General features: G+C 36.9%; 1 protein-coding gene across 1 annotated transcript; it reads left to right on the top strand.

Annotated features, from left to right (window-relative positions):
- The first annotated feature begins 3,158 nt into the window (after positions 1 to 3,158).
- LOC122825218 (plasminogen-like) lies at positions 3,159 to 18,331 on the top strand. Its single transcript, XM_044106425.1, has 19 exons — positions 3,159 to 3,281; positions 5,232 to 5,367; positions 5,447 to 5,553; positions 7,292 to 7,406; positions 7,499 to 7,638; positions 8,173 to 8,293; positions 8,401 to 8,519; positions 8,626 to 8,788; positions 9,491 to 9,615; positions 9,751 to 9,910; positions 10,900 to 11,051; positions 11,129 to 11,277; positions 11,946 to 12,039; positions 14,279 to 14,393; positions 15,541 to 15,615; positions 15,718 to 15,858; positions 15,951 to 16,057; positions 16,683 to 16,828; positions 17,948 to 18,331. The coding sequence occupies exons 1-19, from the start codon at positions 3,233 to 3,235 to the stop codon at positions 18,107 to 18,109; spliced, it is 2,376 nt and encodes a 791-aa protein (XP_043962360.1). The 5' UTR covers positions 3,159 to 3,232; the 3' UTR covers positions 18,110 to 18,331.
- Positions 18,332 to 20,080: the final 1,749 nt, after the last annotated feature.

Below are 20,080 nucleotides of genomic sequence, written 5' to 3'. Positions count from 1 at the left end.
TTAGTTCCACGGTTCAAAAGAAAGAAGCAACCCTGAGCTGCAGCTGCAGAAAGAAACCCATCTTTTATTTTTTAAGGAGAGGGCGGCGTTCCTAAATTGAGGTCTGACAGTCGGATATTGATTGAGCTGAAACCTTGGACGCTGCAGAGCCCACACCTCTCCCTCGGTCTGCTGGATTTAGCATTGTTCTGGAAGAGACTGACCTTCAACTTGACTGATGGATAATCTGTTAGCAAAACAATGGATGAGACCTGAAACTTTCCCAAAGAAAACATCAGTTTTTATTAGACAATCTGGGCTACAATTAAAAAAGGGGGAAGATTAAAGGTCATTTCAAGAGATTTACCGTAGTTAAAATATATATTTTAACATTTTTATAGTTATTTTCTTTCCAAATAATAAGGGAGGAAAGGAAAGTAAATAGTAAAAGTGTAAATTTTTTTGCCACATCTACTGAATTCTGCTCTTTAAATCAAAGAAATTTGACAAGTTTTAGGTTTTGAACTTAAATTTGTGTTTGTGAAAGCAGTAAATTGTGTTTCTCCAAGAGTTGAGAACTTAAAAAAAAACACAGAAGAAAAAGGCAGGATTGGGAACTATTACCCACGATGCCTAGCGGCGGGTTTTTGCATCTTTTGTTGCACCATGGAAAATGGGTGTGTTATTGATTTTTTCTACATTAAATATAATTTTCCTTTCACATTAACATTATTGTGCTGATCTAATGCATAAAACCCCAGTAAAACAGATAGTCTATGATTGTAATGTGACAAAATATTTAAGCTCTATTATTGATTTTGGAATTAAATTCTCCTTTCTTTAATATATTTTATATGAACAAAGATCAACCTGTAAGCCGTTTTGATATTGTTGACCTAATGTGCAGTTGAACCAAACATTTCTGCAGGTTTTCACTCTTTAATGCGCTGAAGGTTGTTTAACAAGCTCAAGCTGCAACAGCATGTCCTGTGATTAAATCTGCAACTTTCTTCCAGAGATCCTCCGTTCTCTTTATACTCCTGCCTCTCTAATATTTGTACAGGTTTTCCTTTCAGGTTACAACTGAACAAAGACAAAAATGTGTTTGAATTTTAAATAAAATTCAGACTTTTAATTCCTATAAAACGGCTTAACCTTTAAAATAAGGATGAACAAAAGTAAAGGCAGCACCTGATTTAGCTTTGTTTGTGGTGCAGATCCTTGGGCCTACCCACTCCCACTCTGATGCTTTGTGGTTCCCGCTCAGCGCTGCGACCTTCTGAGCAGGAATCAACACTTCATCAGAACTGTTTCACTTCCCATCCTTGACACCACATTTTTCGACTTCGGCGGTGTTTGTTGTCACTTTCTTTTCACACGCTGATGCTGTGAAGTGTTTTCTCTCTGCATTATCCGTGCCTCTCTCTCCCGCTCTCGGCTCAGGGTGAAGGTGGAGAGGCTCCAGGCTCTCATTCAGGGAGCGAAGCGCCTCCAGGTTGCTGCCGATCAACAGCACCCTCTAGAGGCCTGGAGCGGGTACTGCTTTGGCGGAAAGGCTGATTAAAAAGAGACTTTAAGAAAACAAACTCTGATTATTGATTGAAATCATGTAGAATACAAAGACCAGGATAGAAGAAATTTTATAAGAATGTAAAGTGTGAGTTTTATTTACATTTGAAAGAGGATAATAAGAAATAAGACAAATTATATTCAGGATGCATATATTACTTTACATATGGAAGAGGATAGTAACATTGGTAAAAAATACTTTTTTCTAAAAATCCTGACTTTATTTTAATCTGAGAATTCTGGCCCCCTTTCCTTCATAATTCCGATTTTAATTTCACAATTTTGACTTTAATCTCAGAATTCTGACTTTTTATTTCCCTTGAAACTTTCACTTTGGATCTCGGAAGATTAAAGTCAAATTTTTATTTTATTTTTCTATTATTATTATTATTATTATTATTATTATTATTATTATTATTATTATTATTATTATTATTATTATTATTATTATTATTATTATTATTATTATTATTTTATTTTTTATTTTTTACAGTGACCCCAATCCTTTTTCATACTTATGGGCAAAATAAATGGACAGCCAATAGAAAAACTTTCAAAACCTCTAATTAAAAGCATAAAAAAAAAATCTAAAAATTCAGAAAAGTGAAACGTTCCTTCTCAATCCGACTGCCTGTCAGATCCTCTCCCATCGTCTCATTTTCCATTTAGAGAAGTCAAGAAAGGATTTAAAAATTCTCTCAACTTTTTACAAAGAACTTTGAGTTTCTCTTTGAGAAATGCAAACCTGTCATTCGACGGTCCAGTTTGCCTCAATCTTGATGTTTTTCTTTATCTTTTTCACAACATTCTCATCCTGATTAGGAAAAGTTTGTCAAATCTTTGGATCAGAGAACGATGCAGAGAAAGACCCAACTTTACCTAATATTACTGCAACATTCAGAAGATTTCATTCTATTGTTGGTTAATTAAGATTGATGAAATGTGGATTTAATTGGACTGGATTGGATCTGAAATGTTGCACCGAGATCAATAAACTTTGTGCAGTTTTTAAAACATATTTCCGTCCTCTGAAAACCAAACCCTGGATGTTCCCGTTGTACTGAAAGTAGGCTGTTTTGAAATGACTTGTTTGCAAAGAAGGACACTGATCTCTCTTGGCTGAAGATTAACAGTCGATATTGATCCTGTTTCATCTGGTTCACATCAGCAAACCTGCAGTTTTGTCCTCTGAACATTCAAAAACAGACATCAGTGTTTGAGTCAAATTCATATATTCACCAAAAAGAAAGGAAGAATACAAGAGTAATCAAAGAAGGACACAAATAACAGCAAATATTTGTTGTTTTATCTGTGCTTAAAGTAAAATGAGACCAGAATCTGCAGGTTAAATCAAAGTCCAGGAGCCAGATTTTTAAAACCTAACATGACGGGTTTAAAATAACAAATCAGGTTGTTTCAGACCGACCATGCTCTTGTTTACCAAAACACAGAAAGTGACTCTTTGTGAATGAAATGCCTTCACATTGGGGTGCTGGACTGCAAAAATCTGCCATAAACAAGGATTCCGACCTTTTGCTCTTTGCTGTCCTCGTCAATGATTGACGAATAACTGAGCCGTCCCGTTCATCCGCCCAGCTGAGCTATAAGCTATACAGACTGTAATTATCCATCAGAAGGGGCGTCTGGTTGAGCGGATGATGAGCTGCTAGTCTGAATCCTCAACATGGACTTAAGCAAGGCAGCTCTTCTCATTGGAGCCTTCATCTGCTCTGGTAAAAGGAAAACTGTTGATTCCTTGAACTAAGACTTATGACTAAGACTAGATGGTTTAAAACTGATTTCACACAAACAAGATTGGATCAAATACTTCTGTTTGGTATTTTTTTTGTTTAAATTGATAAAAAATTTGATATATAAAGATACTGCTATGACATACAGTTACCAAGTTCTCCTTTTAGCAAAGTGCTTTTCACTGGATTTATTCCATTCATCAAATCTGACATTTAACCTCCTGAATCAAATGAAAATTCATATAAAATGGTCACATTTTTTATGTATTTATTGCAGTTTGCAGCTGTTTTATTCCAGTCCTGTATATTTTTCTGTCCTTGTCCTTTTAATACTCAGGAAGTATGGTGTAAATAAAGCCTCTGTGCAATACAGTTTTTCTCTCAAAGTCTTTTCAGGAGGATTTTAAATCGCTGATTAGTTTTCACATAAATCAAAGGCGAGACATTTGATCAGATTATTTAAGCACAAAATGGAGAATCATGTTGCATGTTGCTTTTTCTTTTGTATAAAAACTCATTTTAGACTTTTATACAACTCAAATTTTGTTAATAGGAAGAAAATAATGACTTTAATTAGTATTAAATCTTCCATGTTCCAGAACAAAGCAGCTTTTTTTCTAGTTACACCATTTTTTGGTGAAATAATTAAACACTAAGCATTTTAAACCAATAAACATTAAAGTAACAAGTGCAGTTAGACAACTTATGTCTCAGAAACTATCTTTAAACTAAAACTAGTCTTCTGCCCATCTTGCAGAAAAAATTTGTTTTGGAAGGACTAGATTTTTTTTTTTTTCATGATGTGTGAAACAAAAGAGAAGAGTTGATGGCTTATTATACCTGAAATCTGATTATTTTCATGGAGTTAACAGATTATTTAAAGGAACTAAAAATTATTAACATCGAGTTTTATGATATGCTAACTGGTCAGTGTAGCTAAATGCTAATAGCTTAAACAAATAAAAAAAAGAGATTAGTGAATAAAAAACTTAATATAATTTGGATAAATGTGACTAATTAACTTAATCTAATCCAGTTTATATTAAAATACTAAACCTATTATTATGTTTATTATTAATATTATCTTTTTTAGCTAGCAGTCTTGAAAGTGCTAGCATGCTAGCAGGAAAGCAGCAGATATTTCTTTAAGAAATCTGTCTTATGAGAGGAGCATGAAGAAAATCAAACTGTTGTTTCAAATGTTTTGCATCTGTATAATGAAAGTTTTGTATTAATAGTTTTTCTTGTGAGTTTAAAATTTTTTTGTAACCTGGAGTCGGACATTTTGCTCACTGGTTGTTCAAATCATTCAACTTTATGCAGAGCTGAAGATTTTAAGTGACAAAAAATCTGTAAGATTCTGGAGAAAATGATTCAGAAAACATTTTCACATCTCCTTTTTAGAAGCATTAGGAAGTGTCTCAGTGGTTACAAAAATGAGAATATTCGTTATTTATTCATTCAAATGTGTTGAATGAAGCCTTGAACATTTAGAAATCTTTGTATGACTAAACTTGCCTTCACATTTTCTTATATAACGAGGGGTCCTCTAGGTCATGGACTTGATTCCTGCAAACAAATTTAGATAAAGCAGCTCATAAAATGTCTCAAACATCCCGGTTTAGCTAGAATATTTATTTTATTTTATTTTTATTTATCATAAGATGAAAGATTCTGGTGTCCAGCAAATAGTTTTGTTGTTATTTTAGGTCATTTTTTCATCTAAGTAGTATATAAATATTGCATATTAAATACATATGCAGAGTAGGATTAAAGAGTCACTATTTGGTCGTTTATTGTCTTTACTTCTTTTCAGTTTATCCACTTCAAAAGACGTAACAATACTGAAAATATGTACTTCTGTTTAACAAACATTGACGGATAAGATCATCGTCTTTCAATGATGGATAAAATTTTTATTTTTTCTTCCAGTTGGTGGAACAGAAGTAGATGGTTACTCTAAAACTGAAGGCGCGTGGGTTCTCTCTCTGAACAAAAGACAGTACATGGTAAACAACGTAGCCGAATGTGCAGCCAAATGTGAAGCTGAAACGTCCTTCACGTGCAAGTAAGCCGTCCCCTAAAAAACTCCCGTCTTCTCCAGTCTCTGCAGTAAGTTTAAAGTTTGATCCGTCTTTATCTTTCAGAGCTTTTGCTTATGTGGAGAAGGACCAGGAGTGTTGGACGGCAGCAGCAAATTCAAAGACGGAGCTTGTTCTTCGCAGACAAAACTCTGCTTTATATGAAAAAAAGAGTAAGCTGCTTTTTGTTTTATTAAAGATGTTTCCCACCTTATACACGGCTTGTATGTTCATGTTTGCTCTGTGGTGCAACAGCAGTGACGTTTGAACCATGTCTGCAAACAGCAGCGATCAATGACAAGCCAAACACTTTGCTCTTGATTTGTGGACTCAAACATCACTGTTTGGTACCAGTTTGGTGCCAGTTGCATAATTCTGTTTGGTACCAGTTGCATGATTTTGTTTGGTACCAGTTCCATGATTCTGTTTGGTACCAGTTTGGTACCAGTTGCATGATTCTGTTTGGTACCAGTTTGGTACCAGTTGCATGATTCTGTTTGGTACCAGTTTGGTACCAGTTGCATGATTCTGTTTGGTACCAGTTTGGTACCAGTTGCATGATTCTGTTTGGTACCAGTTGCATGATTCTGTTTGGTACCAGTTTGGTACCAGTTGCATGATTCTGTTTGGTACCAGTTTGGTACCAGTTGCATGATTCTGTTTGGTACCAGTTCCATGATTTTGTTTGGTACCAGTTGCATGATTCTGTTTGGTACCAGTTTGGTACCAGTTGCAAGATTCTGTTTGGTACCAGTTTGGTACCAGTTGCATGATTCTGTTTGGTACCAGTTGCATGATTCTGTTTGGTGCCAGTTTGGTGCCAGTTGCATGATTCTGTTTGGTACCAGTTTGGTACCAGTTGCATAATTCTGTTTGGTACCAGTTTGGTACCAGTTGCATGATTCTGTTCGGTACCAGTTTGGCACCAGTTGCATGATTCTGTTTGGTACCAGTTTGGTACCAGTTGCATGATTCTGTTCGGTACCAGTTTGGTACCAGTTGCATGATTCTGTTTGGTACCAGTTTGGTACCAGTTGCATGATTCTGTTTGGTACCAGTTTGGTGCCAGTTGCATAATTCTGTTTGGTACCAGTTTGGTGCCAGTTGCATGATTCTGTTTGGTGCCAGTTTGGTTCCAGTTGCATGATTCTGTTTGGTGCCAGTTTGGTTCCAGTTGCATGATTCTGTTTGGTACCAGTTGCATGATTCTGTTTGGTGCCAGTTGCATGATTCTGTTTGGTACCAGTTGCATGATTCTGTTTGGTACCAGTTTGGTACCAGTTGCATGATTCTGTTTGGTACCAGTTGCATGATTCTGTTTGGTACCAGTTGCATGATTCTGTTTGGTACCAGTTTGGTACCAGTTGCATGATTCTGTTTGGTACCAGTTGCATGATTTTGTTTGGTACCAGTTGCATGATTCTGTTTGGTGCCAGTTTGGTTCCAGTTGCATGATTCTGTTTGGTACCAGTTGCATGATTCTGTTTGGTGCCAGTTGCATGATTCTGTTTGGTACCAGTTGCATGATTCTGTTTGGTGCCAGTTTGGTTCCAGTTGCATGATTCTGTTTGGTACCAGTTGCATGATTCTGTTTGGTACCAGTTGCATGATTCTGTTTGGTACCAGTTTGGTACCAGTTGCATGATTCTGTTTGGTACCAGTTTGGCACCAGTTGCATGATTCTGTTTGGTACCAGTTTGGTACGAGTTGCATGATTCTGTTTGGTACCAGTTTGGTACCAGTTGCATGATTCTGTTTGGTACCAGTTTGGTACCAGTTGCATGATTCTGTTTGGTACCAGTTTGGTGCCAGTTGCATGATTCTGTTTGGTGCCAGTTTGGTGCCACTTGCATGATTCTGTTTGGTACCAGTTGCATGATTCACTCTGGAAAACTACTTTGTTTCGTCTAGAATACCTCCTGGAGTGCATCAATGGAAATGGAGCAGATTACAGAGGAACCAAAGACAGAACAAAAACAGGAAAACTGTGTCAAAGATGGGATGCAAAAGTTCCACACAGACCCAAGTACCTCTTCACAGAACCAGATTTATTCCACTTTTGGTATTTTATCATTTGATATCTTTTTTCTAACGGCTCCTTTTTTGTGTCTCCTGAAGTTTCTCACCACAGACTCATCCCCTCAATGACCTGGACTCAAACTTCTGTAGAAATCCTGATTCGGACGCCCAGGGACCCTGGTGTTACACCACTGACCCAGATACTCGCTGGGAGCATTGCAATGTCTCCAGCTGCACTGGTAGAGTTAATGTAAAAAGAAACAACTCCTCATCATACGTGAGGAGTCTCTGTGTTTTCATTGCACACAGAGTTTTGTTTGGAAAACTTTGTGTGTATTATATATTTTATATGTTGAAAAAAACATAATTCCAGTTAGTGGCTAGAGGAGTCTCCCTCAACACAGATCATACCAGAAACCTTGGTTTAAGTTATGACATTTCTTTAAATATCTGAATGCAGAAATCTGTTAAAACCCAGAGGACAATTTTAGAAATCAAAGTTTTCACCGTTATTGCAATTCAGGGTCTCTCTTTTGATTTTTTTGTTGGTTGTTTTACCACATAAACAGTTTTTCATACCTTTTGAGTGATGGCTACTGTTGTGTGCGAGAAAAAAAACATGTCAGAATCTGTTTAGCATTATCAGCAACTTCAAAGTTAAGCAAGAGCATAATATTTTCTAAAGTTGAGGTGGAATGAAAATATCACAAAGGATGAGTAAAGGAGAATATTTGACTGGTTTAAAAAATGTCAACCTTCTGACTCGTTTGCAGAGGACTGCATTGTCTGCAGCGGTGAGGACTACAGAGGAAAAACCTCCACCACTGAAAAAGGCTTCACCTGCCAGCGCTGGGACTCCCAGAAACCTCAAAATCACGGCTACAACCCTTCAACGTAAGACCACACTGAAATATGTACACACATGTTTTATTTGTAACCATGTTTAACTAGATTAGTCCCAAATACATGTGATTTAGGGGATAAAATAAATCTTGTTGTAGTCTGCCAGAGAAGTACCTGGAGGAGAACTACTGCAGAAACCCAGATGGAGATCCGCGGCCGTGGTGCTTCACCACCAGCCCGTCCAAACGCTGGGATTTCTGCTCCATTCCTCGCTGCAGTGAGTCCAAACATTTCTTTTTGTTTGCTCTTACTCTTCCCAGTTTTGTGCAGATGTTCACACAATCATTACTTGTCCCTGAGCTCTGCTGGTTTTTTATTTGTAGCATCGGTGCCTCCCACCATCGTCCCGGAGACGACCTGCATCACCGGCGAGGGTCAGGCGTACCGAGGAACGATCGCCGTCACGGAGACGGGTAAAACCTGCCAGAGCTGGTCGGCTCAGACGCCCCATAAACACAACCGCACACCTGAAAACTACCCCTGCAAGTGAGGACAAAGGCTTTTTAAATACAGTGATGTTAATCGGTTTATAAATATTAGTGGGATTTATTAATGCTCATTACGGAAGCAGAGAGGAGACATTTTCCGCAAGTAATTTTTCCAGATGATTGAAGTTCATCTTGAGAAAACAAAGTTTATTTGTGTGAGGATTTGGTTTTTATGTGTGTTTATTTAGGTTTCTGAGTTCAGTTTAGTCTCCATGTTGTACTGTTTACCTCTTGATCGTCTCCAGCTGCCCCTCGTTTCCCCTTGTGTATTTAATCCCACTGTGTCCCTGCTGCTGGTCAGTCTTTGTCTCTGCTACCAGTGTTGAGTCTCCTTACCTGAATGCTCACCTGTGCTGCCTGGACTTTTCTGTGCTCCTCGTTGTTAAAATACCATAATGCCTCATGGGTCCACCGCGTCTACCTCACCACCTACAACCATCCTATTCATGACAAATTGGTGTGTCAAACCTGATTACTTCCTTCCAATACCTCCAATCATCTCATCGTCTCAAAAAACCATTTACCATCTCATGAAAACTGTTCAGTTCGTGAAAACCGTTGGCATGTTACCTTATTATTTTTGGAAAAAATAATCGGATAAACGATATGTGGAAAATGTCCATTCCCGGCTTCTGTAGCTCACGCCACCAAAAGCCCTAAAAACATCAATAATTGCTTTGTCTGCGTTCTTCTTTTTCAGAAGTTTAGACGGTAATTACTGTCGTAATCCTGACAACGAAAGGAGGCCCTGGTGCTACACCACCGACTCTGAAACTCGCTGGGAGTACTGCAGCGTGCCTCGCTGTGGAGACGCTCCGGATCCGGGTACACCAAAAAACAAAACATTTCTCACTTAAATGTAACTCCTAGAATTAAAATCCACTACTGTAGCTGAACACAGGAAACATTCAGAGTTGTCAAAGGCCAAATATTGTGAAAATGTTTGGTTTCTCTGTGCAGCTGAAGGCGTGGTTCCCCCAGAAGAAGACGACTGTTACGAGGGGAACGGCAGCAGCTACCGGGGAATAACATCACAGACCATCAGTGGGAAAAGATGCCAGTGGTGGAGTTCACAAACTCCTCAAAAACACAGCAAGACCCCAGAGAGTTTCCCTTCAGCGTGAGTATTAACTGATCAGGAGTAATGATGATAAATACATTTTATTAAATATATCGATTTACATATCTCTTCAGTTTTACTGCCTCCACACTCAACAGAGTCTAAAAAACCTTTTAAAATACCGTAGAATAATCTCACACTGAATTTTTTTATTAAATATACACATAAGAAATAATATTTTACTAAAACTAATTATGTCAAACCTCTTTGTACTGTTGCTAGCAGGTTTTGTTTAAGCCTTTTTTGTCAATAAAAACCACCAAATAGTCCAAATTACCCTCAATCACCAAAATGCAACGTTTAAAAAGTTGAAATGTCTTTCAGGCCACAAAAATGTGATTTTTAATTTTAAAAAACTAAAGTAAATAAATAGTAAATATTTATTTATTTTTGCCTTTTACCATAACTAAAAAATGCAACATGTTAATTAAACAAACATAACGAGTTTTTGTAAAAAACTGATTTGAAATAAGTGTTTATTTAAAATCCAAAACTCTGATCTACTTAAAGCATAATTTAAATGTTTTATGTTGCATCTGTTGTGTAGAAATTGTGACTCCAGTGATTTTTTATTATTTATTTTATTTTTTTAAAAAACAACAATTATTTTAGGGATTTTCTCCCCACTGATTATTGTACTGCAATGTTCTGCTTAGTCTAGATTTTGTGAGGTTATTTTATGACGTTATTTTACAAACGGGTGTGCCAATAAGCATAAACTGTGGTTTAAGTTTTATTTTTGCCACAATAACCGAAAATCAATTAATAGAACAGTACCTGATTACTTTAGATTTCCTTTAGATTCACACTAAAAAGTCATGTGTTGAGTTTCTTTTGAACCATAATAAATGAAACATGGAATAATATATTTGTTGTTTATTGATGAATTTGAAACCGTAATGTTTTGTGTTTCTATGATGTGAAACATTGTTGATTAAATGTGCTTTATTAATTGATTGGACATAAAGCTTGAAGTTTTTGTCTTTCAGGGACCTGAAGAGGAATCTGTGCAGGAACCCTGACGGAGACCGAGCGCCGTGGTGTTACACCACCGACCCCACAGTCCGCTGGGAATACTGCAACCTGGAAAAATGCTCCTCCAAACCGGAAGGAGCGCCAAGCCCAACTCCGGCTCAGAGAGGTGCATCTTTTTCTTTTCACTCCATCATTGTTGTGGTTTTACTCCTTGATTTATCGACTGTCTTCGGTACGTTTCAGACTGTAAGATTGGAAATGGAGCGACGTACAGAGGCCCGACCTCCATGACGCTGGTGGGCGTGACCTGCCAGGCGTGGAGCGCTCAGAGCCCACACCAACACAACAGCTTCACACCAACCAGCCACCCTGATAAAGGTCTGGAGGGAAACGTAAGCATCTTTAGTTATTTCAGGCTTTTATTCATATTATGTATGTTTATTGACAAGTATGCACCACCTTTTAGTGGTTTTACTCATAAAATCTATTAAAATACCTTTTGTTTTATGCTTATAATGTAAGAAAATGTTAAAAAGTTCAAATATTTGTACATTAACTGAATTGTACAATAAATAAAATTACAAGAATAAGCTCAAATAATATGTTGAAATAATACAAGAACAAATTCCTGATTATGAGAACAAATTCATATTATGACGTTTTTCTCATATTTTATTAATTTTACTTTATTCTTATAAAATTGACTTTATTGTTGAAATATTATAACTGTTTTTCTCATATTATTTTGACTTTATTCTAAAATTAATTCGACTTTATTCTTGTAAGTCCATGTCTTTCTTTTGTACTTTGACTTAATTCTTGTATGGTTATATTTTCATAATATTATGACTTTGTTCTCATGCAAGTTTATTCTCGTATTATTACTACTTTAATCTCAAGTTGTTTAAACTTTATTCTCGTAACTTTTCAACCTTATTCCCCCACTTTTAGTTTTTAATTTCTCTTTTCACGGCTCTAATATTCCGTCATAAAATTGTGTGTTAAAGGGGCCTCATTGTTGTCTGTTTATACTCACTGTGTCTCCATAAATCTCGACCAGAGCTGCAGAAACCCAGACAACGATGTGAACGGGCCGTGGTGCTACACCACTGACAGGAACAAGAAGTGGGATTACTGCCAGATCCCTGATTGTGGTTTGTAGATGTTAATTTATACCTGGATTGGTTGGTCAGAACACGACTGAATAGAAAAACGTTTGCAGTTTTTTTTTATCACTTTATTCCAAACAGATCTTCTAGATAATACCTAATCAAATTAAATTCTGTCACCCACTAAAAAAAAACAAAAAGTTGGAGAGTTATGAAACAATAAATAAATTGGTTCCTAAAAGTGAATTCTAGATTTGTACAACATAGATTCAACATGTTGATTCTTGTTCTGGGTTGCTAAGTAAACTAACAGGAGTTTCTTTATGTCTTGCTTCGATATTAAAATGGTAAATCTAAATATTTGTCTAAAGTAATAAGTTCTCTACAATTTACAAAGGTAATAAACGAAAAAGCATAAAACTAAATGTTTGCTGGTTCTCCATGTTTGATTATTGTTCTGAGTTGCTAAGTAATAAACTAACTGGAGTTTCTTTAGATCTTGCTCTGATATTAAACTCAATGTTGTCTAAAGTGATAAGTACTGCACAGTTTATAAAAGTAATAAACTAAAAGGTATAAAGCTAAATGTTGGTCTAAAATAATGAGTACTCCACAATTTCTAAAAGTGAGTTCTAGATTCGTATAGCTGAGGCTAAATGTTGGTTCTCCATGTTTGATTCTTGTTCTGGTTTGCCAAGTAAACTAATTTCTAGTTTCCCTATGTGCTGCTTCGATATTAAAAGTATAAATATAAATGTTGGTCTAAGGCAATAAGTACTCCACAATTTATAAAAGTAATAAACTAAAAAGTATAGAGTGTAAGTGGAATGAAATTACAATATCAGGAAGAATATGGCACATATAGTAAGATAAGACACAGACATGCAGCCAGCAAAGACGGTGACAATCACAGAGTGTATCTGTTTGCTGTGTGTGTGTTGGCATGTGTGTGACCATGATCCATGTAGATCGGTCTCCCAGGCAACAGTCTGATCTGATGGTCTTATCTGAGAGCAAGTCCTTGGAAGCGCTCTGCTCCACAGTCACACGGATGATTTCAGAATCGGAGCGTCTTGTTTACAAGTCATCCAGGAGATTTGAGATAGCCATCCAGCCAAGGCTGACACAGGGGAGCCAGTTCAGAGACAAAATGCTTCAGGTCGGGTGGATTTTAAACTTCAAACTGCTCTAAAGTCTCATCTCTGTTGATTCCAATCATCCAAATGAGTATGGGCGTTCCCACCGGGCCAAAGTAACAACTTCATCCTGCTAGTGAGTTCTAGGGCCTGTGAATCTCAGCAAGAATCACATCTAACTTGCACCTCTGTCCATCAGCATGTTGGTGTGAGTGTTCGCTAGTCGGCCCAATCCATCACAAATTTGTTGATATCGCAGGTATCTTCCAACTCCAAACAGCAGAAATCCAAATAAATCCTGGTGTATCCTGGTGGGTACATCTCCGCAGGACAAACAGACTCTCCTATACCCAGTCTTCTCTTTGAGAAAATCTTATAAATTGCATTGAGAGACCAGTTGACCAGATCCATAATTTGTAGCTTTGATGATGTACAAAGAGATGCTCCAAAAAATGCAACACAAAAACAGAGCAAGTGAAGGCGTGTAGGGTGGCCGCCTTCACCAAGAGTTAGACAGAAGAAAAGATAATTACTCTTCTGTAGCTTGGAAAATTATCCTGAAACAATAATAGTTATTTTTTAAGTTAACCTGGAGAAAAATTACACAAAAAACTGAAATTGTATTCAATGTAATAACAAAACTAAAAAGCGGAAGTCTCATAAAGACAATTAGGAATAAAAAGTAAACTCTTTTAGTTTTTAGTTTTCATCTTTATCCTCCTTAGTTAGTTTAAAAGACAAACTCTCACTTTGCTCAACCTTTTATAGTTGTATCGATTGGACTACTGCTTATTTGGAACCCGATAATCCAAAGCACTGTGTCAAATGTCTTAACAGTGAATGTCAGGTAGAGGCCACTGGTCATGAGATTTTTTTACTTAAAGGATTTTTTCAAATCCCCAGGAAGGTTAGGACATTAAATCCAAGTGGGCCGGTCTTCATCTTAGATTTATTATTGGTAAGTAGTGATCTGAAAGGTACAACCAGAGTACCGGTTTGCAGACACCATTGCCGGTGAAAGCCGTCAGTCAAAGGAATAAATCCTGGAAACCCAACATGGATTAAATCTTTATCGTTGAAGTTTTAAAGAGAAACAATTTTCTCTGTCTGTCATTATAAAACTTGAGGACTGTGAACTGTCTTTGTAGCTGGAATGGACTGTGGGACGCCGGTAAACAGGCCGAAGCGCTGTTTTGGTCGTATTGTTGGTGGCTGCGTGTCCAAACCTCACTCATGGCCCTGGCAAATCAGCCTCCGAACCAGGTGAGCATGAAAAACCCTCCTGAAAATGTCAAAAATGATAATGGAACCAAAACACAAGATTTTCAACTTTAAATTATTTATTATTCATTACACTTTTTGCACAAGTTCAATCTTCGGGTGTCTTCACACCTGACAGTCCGATTGGGACCAAAGTTGCAACATTTTCAGCTGCTGTAGTTCACTATCACTCTGCACTGTGTCAAATGATCCAAACTAATTAACAAACCTGTTCCCCTCCTCACAAGAGTCAGTGAAGGAAATGTCACAAAACTTCTGATGAAGACACCGAGCACAAATTCATTATTCACAAAATGTAAACAAAATGGAGTAGAGTCAAATTTCAGTGGCTTTAGAATTTCTCTTTAGGGTTTGGTAAAAGACCACGGCCCCGTTCTACTGCTAGCGCTGAAATAGCATGTTTTGATTGTATTTACCCAGAATGCCCTGTGCTATAGTCTGCTTTTGGATCAGACTCCATTCTGCTTGCCTTTCACATCTGCATTCGAACCGCACCAGAGTTCACTTTTTGTAGTTAGAATCAGAGTTCAATTATGCATTCACACCTCCCCAAACAAATGGGACTTTCTAGATAAAAGAACTGGATTTGGATTAAAATTGACTATACAGAGCTGGTGTGAATGGACCCTTGGGTAATGAGGTTTTAATCTGGTCAGTTCTGCCTGTTTTTGGCTCCTTTCAGAATGAGCTGTCTCTTTAAATCTGCCCCCAAACTCATTGTTTACACTACATGTGAAAATGGCTGCAAACAGATGCATAATTAAACAAACCTACATCTTTGAAAAACAGAAGTGGAGCCTCCTGCACAACCAATAAGAATGCAGCAAGTGGTTTCTGGGTGATAAATCAACACAAAACACAGAGCATTCGGTTAAACCAGCTGACCAAACATGCTGGGACAATACCGGTACTTGAGTTGCTAGGTAACGGCGCACTGCCTGTCGAATGTGATTTAACAGTCTGAAGGCTTTTGAAACAAAAACATTAACTTATTGCCAAAAACTGGTTGTTTTTTCAAGCTCTTGGGCTTTTCTTTAGAAGCAGTTGAGGCCCAAATGTAAGTACAAAAATGTGCTAAATGTGAATTTTGCAACACCTTTACTTATTTCATGGTCTTTTCTATTATCAGCTCAGGAATCCATTTCTGTGGTGGGACTCTGATTCACCCACAGTGGGTTGTCACTGCTGCACACTGCCTGGAAAGGTCAGACAACAAAAACTTTACAGCAGTACGCTTGTATAACAAATCCTGTAATTAAAATAACACTGGATGGCTGGTTTGCATGGACTTGCTCTGCGGTTGCAGCTCCAAACGGCCCTCAGCCTACCAGGTAGTCATGGGAATCCACGGGGAAAGAGCTACAGAACCATCCAAACAAATACGGCAGCTGGAGAAACTGGTGCTGGGACCCAATGGAGCGGACATTGCTCTGCTCAAACTGCAGAGGTTGGTAAAAGTCCGATCATGATCGTGTCCCAGCGCAGCATGTTGTTAAGTCAATTATTTAATCCCATAACTACACACTTTTGTGTTTTCAGCCCAGCTGTTATAAATGACAAAGTGCTTCCTGCTTGTCTGCCTGAAAAGGACTACATTGTTCCCAGTGGAACAGAGTGTTACGTCACTGGTTGGGGCGAGACTCAAGGTACGTTACAAAATGCTTTGAGTTTAAAAAAAAAACGCGCCAACTAAGATCCAAAATGTTCAGAGCGTTCTCAGCAGATGGGTAAAAACAAAAAAATAAATCAGCCCAAAACTTACGTGATTAAAATACTCACAGCGGGAAGAAAGCAAAATAAATCAAGACTTGCAATACATCAGGATAAAAATAAAATATGCACATTACATTTGAAACATATTGGAGAGATCTCCTCTGGCTGCTCTCAGGGCTGGCTAGAACCACTAATTAGAGAGAGGGGGCGGGTCTTAGCGCAGTCAATCATGTCCTTTTTGCTAGCGCTACAGTTTCTCCCTGTCAATAGAGCTTGCTGTGAATGCTAAGGCTAGTTAGCATGGCCACTGAGTTATTTCTTCATCATTAGCACATTCAACAGCACGTTCACGAGGTTGATTGACTGCGCTAAGACCCTCCTCCAGACTTTGATTGCTTGTTTTACACTGGGAGTGGTGTATTTCTTCAGATGAGCATATCAGGAATATTTTACCGTTACAACAAATATGTAAAACAACATTTATTTTTAAAATAAAAGTTACATACTGCAGCTTTAAAAACTGTTGTGAATGTCCTTTGGGATGAATTTGTGTTGCAGGTACAGGAGGTGCGGGTACGCTGAAGGAAGCTGGATTCCCTGTGATTGAGAACAAGAAATGCAATCAGCCATCTTACCTGAACGGAAGAGTTAGGGACCACGAGATGTGTGCCGGAAACATCGATGGAGGAGTCGACAGCTGCCAGGTGAAGAGAGCTTGTCATAATTCACCAATAATGTCATAATTCACCAATAATGTTATAATTCACCAATAATGTCATAATTCACCAATAATGTCATAATTCACCAATAATGTCATAATTCACCAGATAGAAAATTGAAAGTGAATTGATAACTCTGAAGGTGAATTAATTCAAGCATCATTTATTAGTTTTCTAAGTGTTCATAATTTATACAGATCGATTATATTGTTTAATGTTGGAGAGATGGTACAATAATTCATTTATCTACCTGCTTACTGTTACATTAACAAGCATGTATAAACTCATCAAGGGGAGGAATGTTTCAGAGCCTATTTTGATGTATTTGAAATAGTGGCTTCTTTTTGGTCAGTTTTCTACGATGGGGCCACTGTAAATAGAAAAATCAAAAAATCTAGAAAAAACAAGAACATTTTTAGAATTTTTATTTTTTGGAAATCGCTGCAGCTGAAATTAATATGTTTTTATTCATATTACTAGTTGTTTGTATTTTTGGCCAATTTTATAATTGTCTCTTTTTTTGTTTGTTTTTTACTAAACTTAATTTTAATTTTGTTTTATTGTTTATCTACCTGTGATGTTGTGATTGCTGTGCAGTGCTTTCCTCAGCTGAGGTTGTTCTAAATGTGCTACATTAATAAACTTTGACTTGAGAAATTTTGAGATTAATCAGAAACTTTCTAGAAAACAAATCTCTTCATATTTTTGACTTTTTGAGCTGACTTTTTGAGCTAATTTTTTGTAGAAAATTTTTGAGATTAATCTGAAACATTTTGGAATATTTTGGCAGAAATTCACTCCTCTTTTATTCCATCTACAATGTCCCTAATATGCCATCATATTTATCTTTGCATGATCTAATTCTAAACTATTATAGCTGTGAAACAATATTTGCAGTTATTGTTTTTAGAAATATCTCTTTCTTCCCTTTAACCAGCTGCTAACAAATCAACCACAAGGTGGCGGTATTGTAATAGCTGCTTTTCACTCCTATTTCCAAGAAGAAAGAAAATCCCTGAAAACCCTCCTGTTTAAACAGGAATTTTCCTGATTCAGCAAACTAAAATATAACGTCAACATGTGTGTGGCTTCTTTTTCCAACAGGGTGACAGTGGAGGTCCTCTGGTGTGTTACGCACAGAATAAGTACGTCCTGCAGGGTGTGACATCATGGGGTCTGGGATGCGCCAACGCCATGAAACCTGGAGTCTACGCTCGGGTTTCCAAGTTTGTGGACTGGATCGACCGGACAGTGAAGGCCAACTGAAATGTTTTCTAACATTTCAGTTAGCATGAAATGAGACCGGAGGTCAAAAACAGCTGCACACCTTCCTGGTTTTGGGTTTATGTGAGAGTTTTATGTAACAAGATTAAATTGTATGTTATTTAGAAGAAACCTGGAGCCTATATGTGATTAAAAGTTTATTGATGAACATTCTGCCATATGCTTTTTGAATTGATTGAATGAAATAAATTACACTGGATTTGGTTCCAAACATCCCTTTATTTTAATTTTATTTTCATCTTCATTCTTTTAGATGCTTTATATAAAACATTTTAAAATGCTTTATATCATTGGCCCCCAACCTTTTTATCACCGTAGACCGGTCAAGGCTTGGCAATTTTACTGCGGTCCGGGGGAACGGGTGGAGAGGAGGTCACATGAAACAATGTTAAACTTTTTAAAACACCTTTTATTTTGCTGCATTTCAGGGGAAATTGATGTTTAAATTATTGCAGATCCTGTTTAAGGTAAGTTAAATTAAGATAAGTTAAATTAAGATAACTTTAAAAAATGTGAAAATTTGTTTTGCAAGGAATTTATTCTGCTCTTCCTCTGTCTTCATGATGCTGTTTGACTGAAGTCCTCCAAACGCCCTTCAAGCTTCTGCAGAACAGCTGAGATTGTAATAAAATGTTCTGGTTTCAACCTGAACACATCATTAGAAGTCTGTTTTTAGTACTAGACTATATATAAAAGCAATATTTTTACTTGTAAAGAAAAAAAATAGAACAGCATGAATAATTTTCAATAAACTTAAAAATGATTCCCTATTTTGTTCGTTCAATACCAGAACCTGGATTGTTCTTTATTTACCACCACAAAATGTGACAAACTCCAATGAGCCTGTCAAAAGTAGAGTTTATATGAAGCACATTTCAGCAGCAAAGCAGTTCAAACATCATAGAAACATAGCAGCCAGTTATAAAAGCCAGTTTGTTGCTTTACAAGACATTGTAAAGCAACAAAATTAACCATCAAATATAAATCAAATATAATTATCAATGTTTCTTTTATTACGAATTAAAGGCAATAAACAGGTGGGGTTTTGACATTGACATAATCCATGCAGAGTGAAAAAAATCCATGTAAAAGCTAAAACCAGGTAAAAACCTTAAGCAAGCTGAAATATTAATTATAGTAATCGGGTTAGCATTCATATGGCAGCTGCAAAAACTACACTACATTAAATACAAACAAAACAATGTAAAAGCACAAATTAGTTAAAATGATATTAGCTTAAATCAAGCTAATCATGTTTTTTGCTAGCCTGGTGGCTGGAAATGCTAATTTTAATACACCATCTAACCATAGCATATTAGCAACCAATAATCTACTGGATGTAAAATGCTTAAACAGCCGGCATGCAAAGTTGTATGAAACAATCCTTTAAAACTAATCACTTTTCCTCAGGTGTTAAACAGAACAAAAGTTATTTAACTAATTTCTGACAGCTAAGAAACTAGATGATTAATTATTATTAATTAGACAGGAACTGAAACATCACTTGCAAAACACAAATGTCATATACTGAGGCATTCACACTAATGACTGATGCAACATGCTGCTGTTCCTGACAGGATTTCAATAAAAATCACCATAAACCATGTTGGTAATCTGCATGAGGAGGAGGAGCTGTGCTGTTGTGTGTTTTTAAATGAACAAATTGATAAAATGCCAACCTCTTTTCTTTTTTTAACTTCATTGAGTTAGTAGCAGAGTAAGATATTTCTAACAAATGTGCTGAAGAAAATTAAAACCAAATACAAATTCTTTTTTTTTGGCCACCTGGTCTTTTAATTGGTACCTTATGTTTAATGCATAACTCCACTGGGTCAATGACAATCTCTGCAAACACTGGCTTCCCAGCATTACTGTTGCATCACTGTGGAAAAAAGTTACACAGTTCTTGATATCATTTTGGATTTTGGATATTGAAGGAAACACATTTTTGAT

The sequence above is a fragment of the Gambusia affinis genome, linkage group LG22 (genome assembly GCF_019740435.1).
Source record: "Gambusia affinis linkage group LG22, SWU_Gaff_1.0, whole genome shotgun sequence".
Classification (NCBI taxonomy): domain Eukaryota; kingdom Metazoa; phylum Chordata; class Actinopteri; order Cyprinodontiformes; family Poeciliidae; genus Gambusia; species Gambusia affinis.
This window is presented reverse-complemented; position numbering and strand designations above follow the sequence as displayed.